The 14,138-nt window shown below is 37.7% G+C and overlaps 2 protein-coding genes and 1 non-coding gene across 3 annotated transcripts; 2 read left to right on the top strand and 1 right to left on the bottom strand.

Moving 5' to 3' along the window:
• Positions 1–1,970: 1,970 nt before the first annotated feature.
• On the top strand, positions 1,971–12,846 carry LOC146165703 (membrane frizzled-related protein-like). Its single transcript, XM_083382640.1, has 6 exons — positions 1,971–2,040; positions 2,334–2,472; positions 3,333–3,484; positions 10,453–10,542; positions 11,046–11,178; positions 11,867–12,846. The coding sequence occupies exons 1-6, from the start codon at positions 1,975–1,977 to the stop codon at positions 11,944–11,946; spliced, it is 660 nt and encodes a 219-aa protein (XP_083238766.1). The 5' UTR covers positions 1,971–1,974; the 3' UTR covers positions 11,947–12,846.
• Positions 2,959–3,032, bottom strand: Trnap-agg (transfer RNA proline (anticodon AGG)). Its single transcript has one exon. It is a non-coding gene; the product is annotated as a tRNA-Pro (tRNA).
• LOC146165704 (bone morphogenetic protein 1-like) lies at positions 4,785–9,667 on the top strand. Its single transcript, XM_083382756.1, has 8 exons — positions 4,785–4,794; positions 5,114–5,241; positions 5,612–5,701; positions 6,395–6,524; positions 7,745–7,872; positions 8,187–8,276; positions 8,507–8,645; positions 9,501–9,667. Exons 1-8 carry the CDS (start codon positions 4,785–4,787, stop codon positions 9,665–9,667), a joined length of 882 nt encoding a protein of 293 aa, XP_083238882.1.
• Positions 12,847–14,138: the final 1,292 nt, after the last annotated feature.

Genomic DNA, 14,138 nt, shown 5'->3' with positions numbered 1-14,138 from the left:
AACATTTGTTTCGGAGAACTTAAAATTTACTAAGTTCTTGTCAGGGGGACGAGGTTCCAAGAATATTTGTTCATTAAAAGGCTTATCAACAGTTGTGTATCGCCGGTTTGCAACCAGAGCATTCCAGTATAGGCGACAAAATGAAGACAAAAGTTGTAATAGTTGTGCTTACAAGCATCGTAATGCAATTGAGGATCCTTGTACAAGGTATGTGGGTTGTAAGGTTGTAAATAAAGTTTTTTTTATATTTAGTACTTATAATAAAGGTATAAGTACTAAACGTAAACTTTTTGACTTTGTTATTCACATCAGGCTGTTCGGTCGTGGAGGCAAGTATTTGTGTCATTTACATTACCCAACATTAATTTGCAATTCATTCGAATCAAATATAATAGGCGATACAATATTCTTAGTATATTTGGCAAGGAAACAAAGATCAAACGTGGGTCAATGACACCTGGAGGATAGATCGGCCACATAACGATAACCGATACCTTCACCCGATCCCTATCCCAAAAAGGTCGCTTTACTCCCCGTTATCTTGTGCTTTCCAGGTGATTGCCCTCAGGAAAGAACAGGGAGATTATCGGGGTCATTGAAGAGCCCGAACTACCCCCTGAGCTACCCGAGGTGGACGTCGTGTTCGCTTACACTGACAGCACACAACGGAGGAGTAAGTATTGGGGAGACATGACCGCAAATGGATAAAGTAGGGGTCTATAGCAGTGGTTCTCAACCGCCGGTCCGCCAAATATATTACAATATATATCTCAATTGCAAAATCCAAGCTGTTGAAGGCTTGTCTAACAAAATTCGAACTTCGCCAGTTGTGACGTAACATAGTTAATGGCTTACTTTGGACTTCAATTAATTTCTTCATTTTTTTTACTTTCAGGTTTTGGGAACATTTTGTGGAGCAACAGCGCCCTCTACCGTATTTTCTACGGGCCGAAGGATGAAGGTGACCTTCAACTCTGATCTTCAAGTTCAAAGAAGCGGGTTCAAACTTAAGTGGACGGCACGCAGTGAGTTGGTCAAAAAAGCGAAATGAATGAACTTAATAAACAAGAATATAATGCAAAAATTAAAATGAGTCTTTCTTGCCTAAAAAAACGAAAAAATATATATAAACAATATGTTGATGTTGTACAACTTTGAGTTCGGTTTATGGCAACTTGGTTGGCTTGCTAAAAGAGGTTGATTATTACTGTATTTATGGAAGTTAAATTTGTAAAGACATAAAATTATGTAGGCCTATGAAAGTTTTTTGCCCTAACTAAAAGGTAAATACGTATCCTGAGAAATTATATCAAAAAAAGGAAAAACTGAACAAAATGAAATAGAGGAAAACATAGGTGCGGTTGCGAGCTGTTGTTACAAGTTTGTATTATAACGTCTTCATCAAGGTGATGTCGGTTTGCTCGACCTTTTGACTTTTTCATTTTCAAGTTACGGCACTTAAATTTGTAAAAACTCTGTTTCTGCAGCCTCTACATACTCGTGTGGCTCAACCCATCTCACTGCGAGTTCTGGCATCCTAAAGTCACCTAACTACCCTCTGAAATATCCCCACAATGCCAGGTGCGTTTGGAGGATCTCAGCTTCGTTCAACCAGGTGGGACAACGCCATTAGAAAAAAGTTTTCAACATTTATAGTTGTCAGTTTTGTTGAAATGGTCTGATAGTTTTTCTATTTTATTTTTCTTATTAAATTTTTCATTGATTGACCATAGAGTCAGTCTAAAATTAGTATCAGTTTAATTTAATATAATTTAGCGAAATTTAGCATGGATTCGAGCACTGGGAAAATAATAAAATATATTTAAAATTTTACTTTTGGCTTTAATTGAAAAAACAAATATTGGTCTTTTCTGTTAGAGACTATGAAAACAAACTTTTACGTTTAACTTCCACCCCCAAAGCATGCTTTAAACTTCACCGTGTTGTTAGCGAATCAGAATCGTCTTCAATCACATGAGAATCGATTCAACGTACAATTGCGCATCTGACAGGTTGAACGTCTACGACGGAGAGACCTCGGTGGGTTGAACTTAACATTACAAAGTTCATTACACTTCTCACTATAACATCTAGTCAGTATATTACCATTTATTCGAAACGTTCACAAAATGCTACAGCCATACCTACATCTGTATAGGCTTTTAATATTCATTCTACGTCTAACTAACAGGTTTGTAGAGCTCTTCTGGCAAATGTAATTTGCAGCAATAGCTTATATACGTCTAACTAAGTTAAACTAAATGAACTAATTTCGAAAACAACTATGTTGTGACAACATATGTAGTCAACAAAGGTCGATTGTTTCATCACAGCTGATCGCGAGATACTGTCAGTATGGAGAACCCGGTGACATTGAGTCTACCGGTTCATCTGTGAAGATCGAGTTCGTGTCTGACAACAGTGTGGCTTACACAGGCTTCCAACTAAGATGGACAACCTTTACCACGCCCAGTGAGTCGTATCTAAGCAAAACTAATACATGTAATCAGGGCTGTGGAGTCGGTTTGTTTTGCTGGAGTCGGACTCGGAACTATGGTACTCTAGTAAGATCTTGTAAAACTACCTGAGTTCGACATGCGCATGCGCAGTACCAAATTTTAAAACTGATATTACTGCCAACTGTAAATTGTAAAGGTGGAATAGCATATGGTGGAATATTTTCCAACTATGTTTTGTGAGTGAATGAATTATACGACACCCCTATAAGTGGATTGCCTAATATCCACGTTATTTTAGTTTCGTAAATTGGCAGAAAACAGGCTGTAGAGTCCGGGCTGGACTCGGGACTCGATAAAATCGCAAATTTGACCGGAGTCGGACTTGGGGTATTTTTAACCGACTGCGCAGCCCTGCATGTAATGCCTTCGTGAAGGCTTGCCGAATTCATTCGGCCTGGTCAGTATTATGGTGCAAGCAAGGCAAGGCTAGATAAACAACTTCCTGTGGTGAGGTTCGAACTCACGACCTCGGTCATCCTGGGACCGTCGCTCTACCAACTGAGCTACACAGGCTCAGAGGGGAGCAAGTCGAGAAACAACCATAACACCGTTGCCTGCTGCATCTTGTTAGTTCATTTAAAACAAACTAACAAACGATGACACTGACGGAAAAGGCGTCTTGTTCGTTTTATAGACACAGCAATAAAAATGCAGAAAACGCTTTTATTTAGTAACTTTAACTTTGAAACTATAGCAAATATTGATTAGTAATAAATACTAGGACTTTAAAGCACACCCGACCCGACCGTTGTTTAATCAATGTCCTTGCATTAACGGCTGTATTCCAACCCTGGATTTGTTTTCGTCCCACAGTTTCATCCCCAACATCGACCGGTATTCCAGTTTACACTTGTGGGTCAGAAACACTGGCGGGTTCAACCGGGGTCATCATCTCACCCAACTACCCCTCGAACTACCCCAACCTCGCCTCATGCACGTGGAGGATATACGGAGCTGTGGGGCTGGTGGGTTGCAACTAAACATGTAACTTAAATAAGGTCGATTTGAAAGGATTTGTATCACGCTAGTAACGGTTCTCGTCCAATGCTAGCGTGGTACATAACCTTGCAGATCCACATTATGTGAGTTAAGTAACAACTTGGGATACAAGCTAAAACGATATTTAGAAGGTTGATAAAATAGAACTTCGCCAGTTGTGACGTAACATAGTTAATGGCTTACTTTGGACTTCAATTAACTGGCGGGCATTCCGGCTTTTACGACAATAAATGTCAATGTCCTTAAAAAAAAAAATTTTTTTTTTCTGTGAGAAGTAGAAAGAAAGTTTATTAAAGTATCAACATTTCGAAAACCTATTCGGGCGGTCTTCTTTAGGGCAATGCAATTGCAATTAGGCGAAAAAAATATACCAGACAAGCACATTAAAGGAAAGACAACAATGTGCCAGGTTCTAAACCACGAGGCGAAAAAACATGATTGCCCGAATAGGAGGTCGAAACGTTGATAACTTAATAAAATTTTACCGCAAAAACAAGTTTACAGTTGAAACAATGCCTGGTAGCCACATTCATTTAGGTGGAAATCAAGTAACATATAGATATTGTGGCAGGTTATTGCGGTTGGTTTCGACGCTTTCGAATTGGAAGGACCAACGTTCAGCATTTGCACGGACAAGGTGGTCGTTTATAACGGACTTACTCAGGTAGGAGGTAAAGTAAACGAAAATAGTGATAGAGGCCATATAGGATGACATATTTTAGGTTTTAGTCGCCATACCAGGGGTCGGGAACCTTTTGAGCTAAGGGAGCCATAAAAGCCAAATATTTTTTCTAGATATAGGTTGGCAAAAGTATTTATTTGGTTCTTATTTAACAGTACGTATTAAAAGTATAAAGCACGAAGCTGAGGTCTGACTGGGATTAAAGTCATTTTCGTATGACTTGTTTACAACCATGGTATGCACGACGCATCATTACGCAACGCTTGCGACCTTTAAACAAATAGTGACGTCATTTTAGATATATTGACGTCATTAATTATATAGTGACGTCATTATTTTTATGGTGACGTTTTTATTCTCAGAAACTAGGCACGTTCTGTGGGACTGATCTGCCATCACCGATGGTAAGCACCGGAAGAATAATGAAGATTGAATTCTCGTCTAACACATTTTTTTATGGCACAGGATTTCACGCAGTTTACGAGGCAACAGGTGCAGAGCAAATTTGTGGGAAATTTTAGTCCGGTATTTTTTGTTTTTTTAATTATAGGCCTACGTGAGTTTTGTGATGCTGAAAATACAAAATGGAGCATGGTATGCGACTTTGAAGTTATTTCGCAAAAAAATGACTTCAACTTAAGTTACTATATAAAAGATTTACCATAAAGCTAAGTATTAAAAGCGTGCTTTAAATTTATGTTATCTGTTAAAAGTGTTGTGCGTTACACTTTCAGGCTTGGTTTAAAACCTAACACTCAAGCAGCCTAATTTAAAAAACATTTTAGTAAAACCTAATTTATTTAAAGGTAGGCTATCATTGACATAAACTTAAGTTATTTCTCTTTTGACCACAAGACCATGTTTATTTTATAGTAAGACAATAAGTTTTCCTAAATCCACATTTTATTCACAGATGGTAACTCGGTATGCGGCAGTTCATTTGTAACAGGGAGGAGTGGATATATCAGGTCGCCAAATTACCCGAACAACTACCCTGCAAATACACACTGTGTGTGGAGGATTGTGGCTTCATCGGGGACTGTAAGTACAACACTGTTGTAATGACGTACTTAAATCACTGTTATTACATGACTCGCCTTGACTGAAGTTACTGTTTTTACATAAATTGCTTGTCTTAGGTCATTTGGGCGGAGTAATAAAAACTAATTTTTGTTTGTTTTTTCGGCATAGTTTTCTCATTTGGAAGTGTGCGTACAAATGCTGTAGCCTAATGAATTACTTGGCTTAAGTCATTGAACAACGGTAAACGTGATGCTTAGCAAGGTGTCACTTATTCCCGACATTTGAAACAACAACAAAACAGGCCTTGGGGTCGCGACATTATACAAAAACCTTCGCCACCCAGGTTGGGAAACACTGGTTTTGCTAAAGTTGGATTTTGTTGTTGCAGATAATTTCGTTGGAATTCGTGAGCTGGTCGCTGCAGACTGGATGTGGCTTCGACAACGACAACGTCACAGTTTACAATCAAGAAACACACGTCAGTTGCTTTAAACATCGTTTCTTGAACTTTCACTTCTGTTCAACCCTTGTATGGGTTGTCCGATAATATCGGATCGGAACCGATACCTGATACCAAGTGGTTGTATCGGTACTTAAACATTCCAAGCGTGCACTTCGCCCTTACAAAGCACGAGTTTACCCCGTTTTGAACCTTTCACCAGTTTGACAACACTGCACTGAAAGCGCTTTGCTCGAATGCTTGTCTCACATCACTGGCGCACAGCTACGCTCGCGTTACTCTAATTGGCTTCGTGTTACCAATGTAAGCTTAGCGGTTGGGGTTTCCAACATCAGAGTACTTTCGTGTTTTCGCAAATAATACAAAGTAATCTTGCCTGCCATGCTGTTGGATTTTTTTACATTTTCTACTTTCCCTCCTGGGGTGGATTCCCCATCCCGGTTTGAAAATCTCCCTTTTTAAATATTTCGTTGTTGTTTTTCATTTCAGTAGCACAATAAATTTTAAGTACTATACGTTGATTTAAAAATAAAAAAAATTAAAAAAGTTGGTTTTAAACTTTCGACTCTCCCCCTTTGGGACGAATTTCCCCTCTTTGGTCTTTTTGTTTATTTTTTTTTTGTTTTTACTTCCAGGAACACAACACATTTTTGTTAATGTAGGTTGATTTTCACATTTATGCGTTTTTTTTCATTTTTTGGTTCGTTAAAGGTTTTGGGAACTTTTTGTGGAGCAACAGCGCCCTCTACCGTATTTTCTACGGGCCGAAGGATGAAGGTGACCTTCAACTCTGATCTTCAAGTTCAAAGAAGCGGGTTCAAACTTAAGTGGACGGCACGCAGTGAGTTGAACATAATAAACAAGAAAATAATGCAAAAATCAAACGAAAAAATAATATAAACAACATGTTGATGTATTTCTATAAGTTCGGTTTATGGTAACTTGGTTGGTTTGCGAAGAGGTCGGCTATAAACGTAGTTTGCGAGCAGTGAGTACATTGGGAAAATAAAAGGCCCTGGCTTAAAATAAAAAATGATTCAATTTTGAGCATGAATCATATGAACAAATTTCATTTTAAAACTGGTGTTAATAACTTTTTAAAGAAAATGTTAAAAAAAAAAGACTTACAATGCGAATTGAACTGTGTTTAATGTTTCAAAGTAGAGTTGTTCGATAATATTGGTTCGAAGCCGATAGCCGATACCAAGTGGTGGTATCAATATCGTCCGATACTAGGGGCGATATCGATATCGTCCGAAACTGAGGTGGTGCTGATCCGATATAAATCGATATTGGAATTACAGTTATAATTTGCGATTCAGCGGAGAGAGTGTAGCTCAAAATGTAAATTTATTAGAAATAAGTAAGTATAGGTTGATGGATGGGGGCGACTAAAGTTCTAGCGCTGAAGCAAATTATAGCTTAATAACCTGGAACATTGTACTTTGAACCTTTTCATCTACTTTCCTTGTTTAAACATACTAGTGACGTCATTTCGTTTGATTCTAGTGACGTCAAATATCGGTCATCGGCAGCGGGATAAATTGTCTATTATTGGACATCTCTATTTTGAAGTATTGACAGATTATAAAATTGTATGAATGTAAAAAATATGATAAAAATGCAGCAAACATATAATGAATCACAGGGCGCCGCTCATAGGCTTGCAGCCATCATTAAAAAACATTTCCAGTTGAGTTTTGCTGGCTTTTTGGTAGTTAAATTCTTAACGACAAAAAAATATTTAAGCTCATGAAAGTTTTTGCCTCAACAGGAGATTAAATACGTATCCTGAAATAATAGATATAAAAAAAGGGAAAAACGAACAAAATGAATCACAGGGCAGCATAAGTGCGGTTGAGAGCTGTTGTGATAAATTAGCACAAAACATTTCCAGTTCGTTATGGCTGGTTTTACGGCAGTTAACATTGACTAAAGATGATACAGGTTCGTATCGAAACGTCTTAATCAAACCGATGTCGATCTACTCGACATTTTTGACTTTGACATTTGTTGTGAAGTTATGGCACTAAAAAATTGTAAAAATCTATGTTTCTGCAGCCTCTACATACTCGTGTGGCTCAACCTATCTCACTGCGAGTTCTGGCATCCTAAAGTCGCCCAACTACCCTCTGAAATATCCCCACAATGCCAGGTGCGTTTGGAGGATCTCAGCTTCGTTCAACCAGGTGGGACAACGCCAGCATTAGAAAAAAGTGTTCAACATTTATAGTTGTCAGTTTTGTTGAAATTGTCTGATAGTTTTTCTATTTTATTTTTCATTCAATAAGTTCAATGATTTACCATAGCGTCAGTATAAAGTCAATATTAGTTTAACGAAATATAGCATAGATTCGAGTAATTTGGATTTTTTTTTTTTAATTTTACTTTTGACTTTAGTTGGAGAACAAATATCGATCTCTACTGTTAGAGACAGTGAAAACAAACTTTTACGTTTAACTTCAATCACCAAAGCATGCTTTAAACTTCAACATGTTGTTAGCGAATCAGAATCGTCTTCAATCACTTGAGAATCGAGTCAACGTACAATTGCGCATCTGACAGGTTGAACGTCTACGACGGAGAGACCTCGGTGGGTTGAACTTAACATTACAAAATTTATTGCACTTCTCACTATAACATCTAGTCAGTATATTAACATTTATTTGAAACGTTCACAAAATGCTATAGCCATACCTACCTCTGTATAGGCTTTTAATATTCATTCTACGTCTAACTAAGTTAAACTAAATGAATTAATTTCGAAAACAACTATGTTGTGACAACATATGTAGTCAACAAAGGTCTATTGTTTCATCACAGCTGATCGCGAGCTACTGTCAGTATGGAGAACCCGGTGACATTGAGTCTACCGGTTCATCTGTGAAGATCGAGTTCGTGTCTGACTACAGAGTGGCTTACACAGGCTTCCAACTAAGATGGACAAACTTTACCACGCCCAGTGAGTCGTATCTAAGCAAAACTAAAACATGTAATCAGGGCTGTGGAGTCGGTTTGTTTTGCTGGAGTCGGGTTTGGAACTATGGTACTCTAGTAAGATCACGTAAAACTACCCGATTCCAACATGCGCATGCGCAGTACCAAATTTTAAAACTGATATGGCCGCCAACTGGAAATTGTAAAGGTGGAATAGCATATGGTGGAATATTTTCCAACTATGTTTTGTGAGTGAATGAATTATACAACACCTCTATAAGTGGATTGCCTAATATCCACGTTATTTTAGTTTCGTAAATTGGCAGAAAACAGGCTGTAGAGTCCGGGCTGGACTCGGGACTCGATAAAATCGCAAATTTGACCGGAGTCGGACTTGGGATATTTTTAACCGACTGCGCAGCACTGCATGTAATGCCTTCGTGAAGGCTTACCGAATTCATTCGGCCTGGTCAGTATTATGGTGCAAGCAAGGCAAGGCTAGATAAACAACTATCCTGTGGTGAGGTTCGAACTCACGACCTCGGTAATACCGGGACCGTCGCTCTACCAACTAAGCTACACAAGCTCAGAGGGGAGCAAGTCGAGAAACAACCATAGCATCATTACCTGCTGCATCTTGTTAGTACATTTAAAACAAACTAACAAACGATGACACTGACGGAAAAGGCGTCTTGTTCGTTTTATAGACACAGCAATAAAATTCAGAAAACACTTTTATTTAGTAACTTTAACTTTGAAACTATAGCAAATAAAAAAAATAAATACTAAGGCTTTAAAACACACCCGACCCGACCGTTGTTTAATCAATGTCCTTGCATTAACGGCTGTATTCTAACCCTGGATTTGTTTTCGTTCACAGTTTCATCCCCAACATCGACCGGTATTTCAGTTTACACTTGTAGGTCAGAAACACTGGCGGGTTCAACCGGGGTCATCATCTCACCCAACTACCCCTCGAACTACCCCAACCTCGCCTCATGTACGTGGAGGATATACGGAGCTGTGGGGCTGGTGGGTTGCAACTAAACATGTAACTTAAATAAGGTCGACTTGCAAGGATATGTATTACGCTAGTAACGGTTCTCGTCCAATGCTAGCGTGGTACATAACCTTGCAGATCCACATTATATGAGTTAAGTAACAACTTGCGATACAAGCTAAAACGATATATAGAAGGTTGACAAAATAGAAAAGGAGTAAAGCATGTGCGAGATTTCGTGTGCTGATTTTGGAGGGCTAACTTGTGCTGGCTAAACAAGTTATGACAAATAGCCTAATGCCGACTTTCCTAAAATAAATACTTAAACAAACAAATATAAGGACATTTTCTGTTTGCCGCCATAAATTTAACGATAGTAGTAGGAAAGGGGTAATGACATAAAAAAAATACGACGATGTTATCGGACAACAACCGATATCTCTTATTATCGGTCAGTCTGCTTTTAGCCGAAAATATCGTGTATCGGATATAGCCTATAATGAATATCCTACATTCTTTGATAATATGGAATCGTAGTTGATACACGATACCAAGTGGTGGCATCGGTACTTGTCCGATACTAGGGTGTATCGTCGTATCGGGGCTAAATAAGATGCATATTTAGCAATCGATTCATAGGTTGTTATATAACTCAACCACACAGTACGTTGTTGAGAAATATCCACCAACCACTCTTTTCCACTTTTACAAATCCGACTTCAGCAAAATGACCCAACTCCGCCGCCCCTATGTATATACAGATTATACAGCCAAGCAAGTAGTTTGTGCGTAAGGTAATAATAACAAGGCTCTGATCAACGAATTTCCGCAGAAAATAAGACTTCGCTTCGAGGACTTCGATGTTGAATCATCAACTGGATGTCGACGCGATTACGTGGAAGTTTATGACGGGGAAAACATTGTGAGTAGCTCGGTAAACTTTAGTGTATAGCAAAGCACAACATACGCACTTTATACGGTACGAGATATTATAAAAGTTTTTGGTATATTGCTTCGAGTTCAACCTACTTATATTGGCGTGTTTCTGACATATACAGTCGACCTTATAATTAAAAAGTAACGCTGTATGCTCGAAATGAGAGTATTTTTAGATAGACTCGTATTTGTTTTTAAATACTTGAAATTTTTTTTATAGGCTTCATAGTTGCTTTGTCCTAAAATAAATGTGGGATGAATAAGCTAAGCCGAAAAAGAGAGAAAAAAAAGTACTTTATATCCTATCGATATTTCACAATTGCACTTGGCAACCTTCCTTTGTGCGCCATTTGAGAAGCGCTGGCAAACCTAATCACGTTTAAGTGTTTTAAGTAGAGTTCACTTTTAACAATTTAAAGTATTTTAATCCACCACTCTTAAATAAAAATACATATATTTCAATCATTTTTTCGTGTTTAATGCTTTTAGTTAGTTTCGCGTCACTGCGGCAACTCTAGACCTAGTGACGTCATATCTACGTCATTGTTCGTCAAGGTGACCTTCAATAGTGACGTCAGCCTTACAAGGAAAGGTTTCCGAATATCGTGGACAATATCACGAGGTGAAATAAATGGTTGTTGTGGTATTCATAAAGTATTACCGAATTCACTTTGAACCAGGGCTGCGAAGTTGGTTAAAAATAACCCGATTCCGACTCCCGAGTCCGGCTCCGTCCCAAAAAATAAACCCGAGTCCCGAGTCCGGCCCTGACTCTACAGCCTGTATTTCACCAATTACCTTAACGAAATAACGTGGATATTCAGCAATCCCCATAGGGGTGTCGTATAATTCATTCAGTCACAATACATAGTTGGAAAATATTTCACCATATGCAATTTTTCCATTTACAATTTCCAGTTGGCGGTCATAACAGTTAAATTTTGTACTGCGCATGCGCATGTCGAACTCGGGACCCTGGCAGTTTTACGTGCGGCCTTAGAATGTTAACTAACTGAGTAGAAAAAGGGTAGTACCAGTCAACAATGACATAAATTCTAAAATACATTACAAAATTATACAAAGCGTGTTTTAATTCTCTCTTTTCTTTTGCAAAGATTTTTTAAACTATTTGAATTTTCCACTAAGATTTTAATTAGGCCTTCTTGAAACCCCAAAACTAAACCAGGCACCCCAATGGGTCCACCAGTACAAGATCCGTTGGTCTATTCTAGTGTGATGTAACATTTAAAAATAGTATATTTAGGGTACACAAGTCTGTGTATGACGTCACTATTGCCTATTGTTTACAGGAGGCCAACTAACTCCGAGTGCGGTTGTCATGGCAACATTGCTTCTCGTCGCTTTGTCGGGACAATGGTGGTGGAAGTGACGTAACAAAAAGTCCTTGTTTGGATTTATCGTCAACGTCTGGTGTAAATAAAAACGATTTTAGTGATATTTCTTCGTTTCTAGTTTAAACTCTTCAAAGATAAGAATTGCGATGTTCTTTTTTAGACAAAATTACAAAGTATTAACTCTTTTGACCAAAATGACTTGGCTAAAGTGAAATAGTTTTGGTCAAATTTAAGTGTTTTGAATAATTTTAATGAAAATTTTTTTTTTCAAATAAGTATTGCACATAAACAATTTGCTTGCTTTATGTTGCGTTTTTGTTATTTTTAGATGAGTTATTCCTTATAATCGAACACATTCACCCATTTTAAAAGTTAAACACTTTTTGTTCAAAAATAAAAAAATCGTGGATCGTCTTTACGTTAATAAACACACAATTTCAAAAAGTTTAAAAATACAACGTTTTTGCGATATTATTGCGTATAAGTTTGTAATATACTCTATAAACGCCTAGATAAAAATCATCGCTGGTGGACATTTACGTATCCCGAGCGATCCGAGAAAATCTACAAATAACCTTTTATTTAGAGCCTATGAGTTAACCGCTAGTGGTCGCTGTAGAGATAAATCATCAATTTAAAAAGACGAATTTATTTTGGTTCTTCTGCGGTGCATTAGAAACTGCAGCGCACGTGTTTTATTTTTGTACCAAAGTAGTAACTTTCTGGGAAGAAGTAACTGCCTGGATCTCGGCGAAACTTCTGATTGATTTACGCCCTAACCCTGTTCATATGTTGTTTGGTATTGTGGCAGATCAATCTGAAACCCTTTTGAATTGTTTGTTGTTGTGTGCGCGTTTTGTAATTTACCGCTGTAAGTACGCCGAATCCGTGCCGAATTTCAAATGTGTTCCTAAGTATGGTCAAATCGGAACATCTTATCGCCATTCGGAATTATAAAATTAACGACTTTCTTTGCAAGTGGCAAGGGCTATTTTAACGCTCACTTCATGTTACTCCGAATCCCCAACTGTATTTTAATGCCTTCCTGCTAATTCGTCGCTTTCTGACATGTGTTTTATCTCGCCTCTTTTTTTTCTTTCGCACTCCGCTTTGTTGTGTCTTAATATCAATAAAACACTACAATACAAAAGAAAGCAAAACAACTTCGGAAATGTTTTGTGGAATGGTCCACGAGCCACGTTTAACAATTTTCCAACAACGATTCATTGTATCGGCCTACACCAACAATTGTGTTAAAAATGCAAATTTAATTAATCCAATTACTAACAGCTAATTTCCTGAGTAGTTACGTAATTATAGGTTATAACTTTAAAGACCGTTTCAGTTCCTGAAATCGTTTGTCGTGTTTCCAAGCCAAAATGGTCACAAAGCGCAGTCAAGGTCAATGAAGCGCGAGGCAAAACTTTATTTCCACCTTTAGTTTAATCCCCCACGTTGGTGAAATATGTGGATAACCAACTAAACACCCGGTTAATCGTAGAAAACTTTTTAGAGTTATGTGCGATTTTATTCTAATACATTTTTAACGGCGAGTTATATTTGATTTGTTGTTATACCAAAATGCTGCGAGATAGTGGTTATTTATGAAATATAAAGCCAAAAAGGTTGAGTAAATCTAAACGTTTTAATAAGGATGATGTCGGTTTACTCGACATTTTTGGTTTGCAATTCATTATCAAGCTGCATTACAGATCAATACTTAGTGTACTTGACTTAAGCACAGTTGAATCGGTTAATATCTGATGACACATTAATTGAATATGATGGAAGTTCGTACTTAAACGTCTTTATCAAGATAATGTCGATTTATATGACTTTTTTGACTTTAATATTGTTCATTATAAAGCTACATTACAATTCCGTGCATGGTGTACAATATGTATTGTCGGTATTTACCTGTGGGTATTTTTATACAATGGCAATAGTTACTACCTTAATATTGACAAGTTTGTTCATTCTGATGCAAATTGTTTGTTCATTCTTGTGTTGTTTATTTATTGATGGATTAAATGTGATAGCTGAAAAAATTGAGAAGAGGGTTATAAGAATCGATCCAGTTCTTTTTAGAGGTTGCGGCACGGATACGACTAAGATCTATAGAAGCGTACTCTAAAGGGGCTTCCTTCATAAGACGAAGGGGGTGTTCACGTACCATATACCAAAATATTTAGAAACCCAACTTATATTTGGAGCATATGCTCAAGGT

Source organism: Ascidiella aspersa, chromosome 2, assembly GCF_963924565.1.
Source record: "Ascidiella aspersa chromosome 2, kaAscAspe10.2, whole genome shotgun sequence".
NCBI lineage: Eukaryota > Metazoa > Chordata > Ascidiacea > Phlebobranchia > Ascidiidae > Ascidiella > Ascidiella aspersa.
The sequence above is the reverse complement of the archived record's forward strand: the minus strand, read 5'-3'. Positions and strand labels throughout refer to the sequence as shown.

Excerpts from the sequence above, each read along its gene's own strand:
- LOC146165703 (XM_083382640.1), top strand. The coding sequence starts at position 1,975 with ATGAGAATCGATTCAACGTACAATTGCGCATCTGACAGGTTGAACGTC. Across the intron at positions 2,473-3,332 it reads GACAACCTTTACCACGCCCA|TTTCATCCCCAACATCGACC; the intron begins GTGAGTCGTATC and ends TTCGTCCCACAG. Across the intron at positions 10,543-11,045 it reads TTTATGACGGGGAAAACATT|TTAGTTTCGCGTCACTGCGG; the intron begins GTGAGTAGCTCG and ends TAATGCTTTTAG.
- LOC146165704 (XM_083382756.1), top strand. Across the intron at positions 6,525-7,744 it reads ACTTAAGTGGACGGCACGCA|CCTCTACATACTCGTGTGGC; the intron begins GTGAGTTGAACA and ends ATGTTTCTGCAG. Across the intron at positions 8,277-8,506 it reads TCTACGACGGAGAGACCTCG|CTGATCGCGAGCTACTGTCA; the intron begins GTGGGTTGAACT and ends GTTTCATCACAG.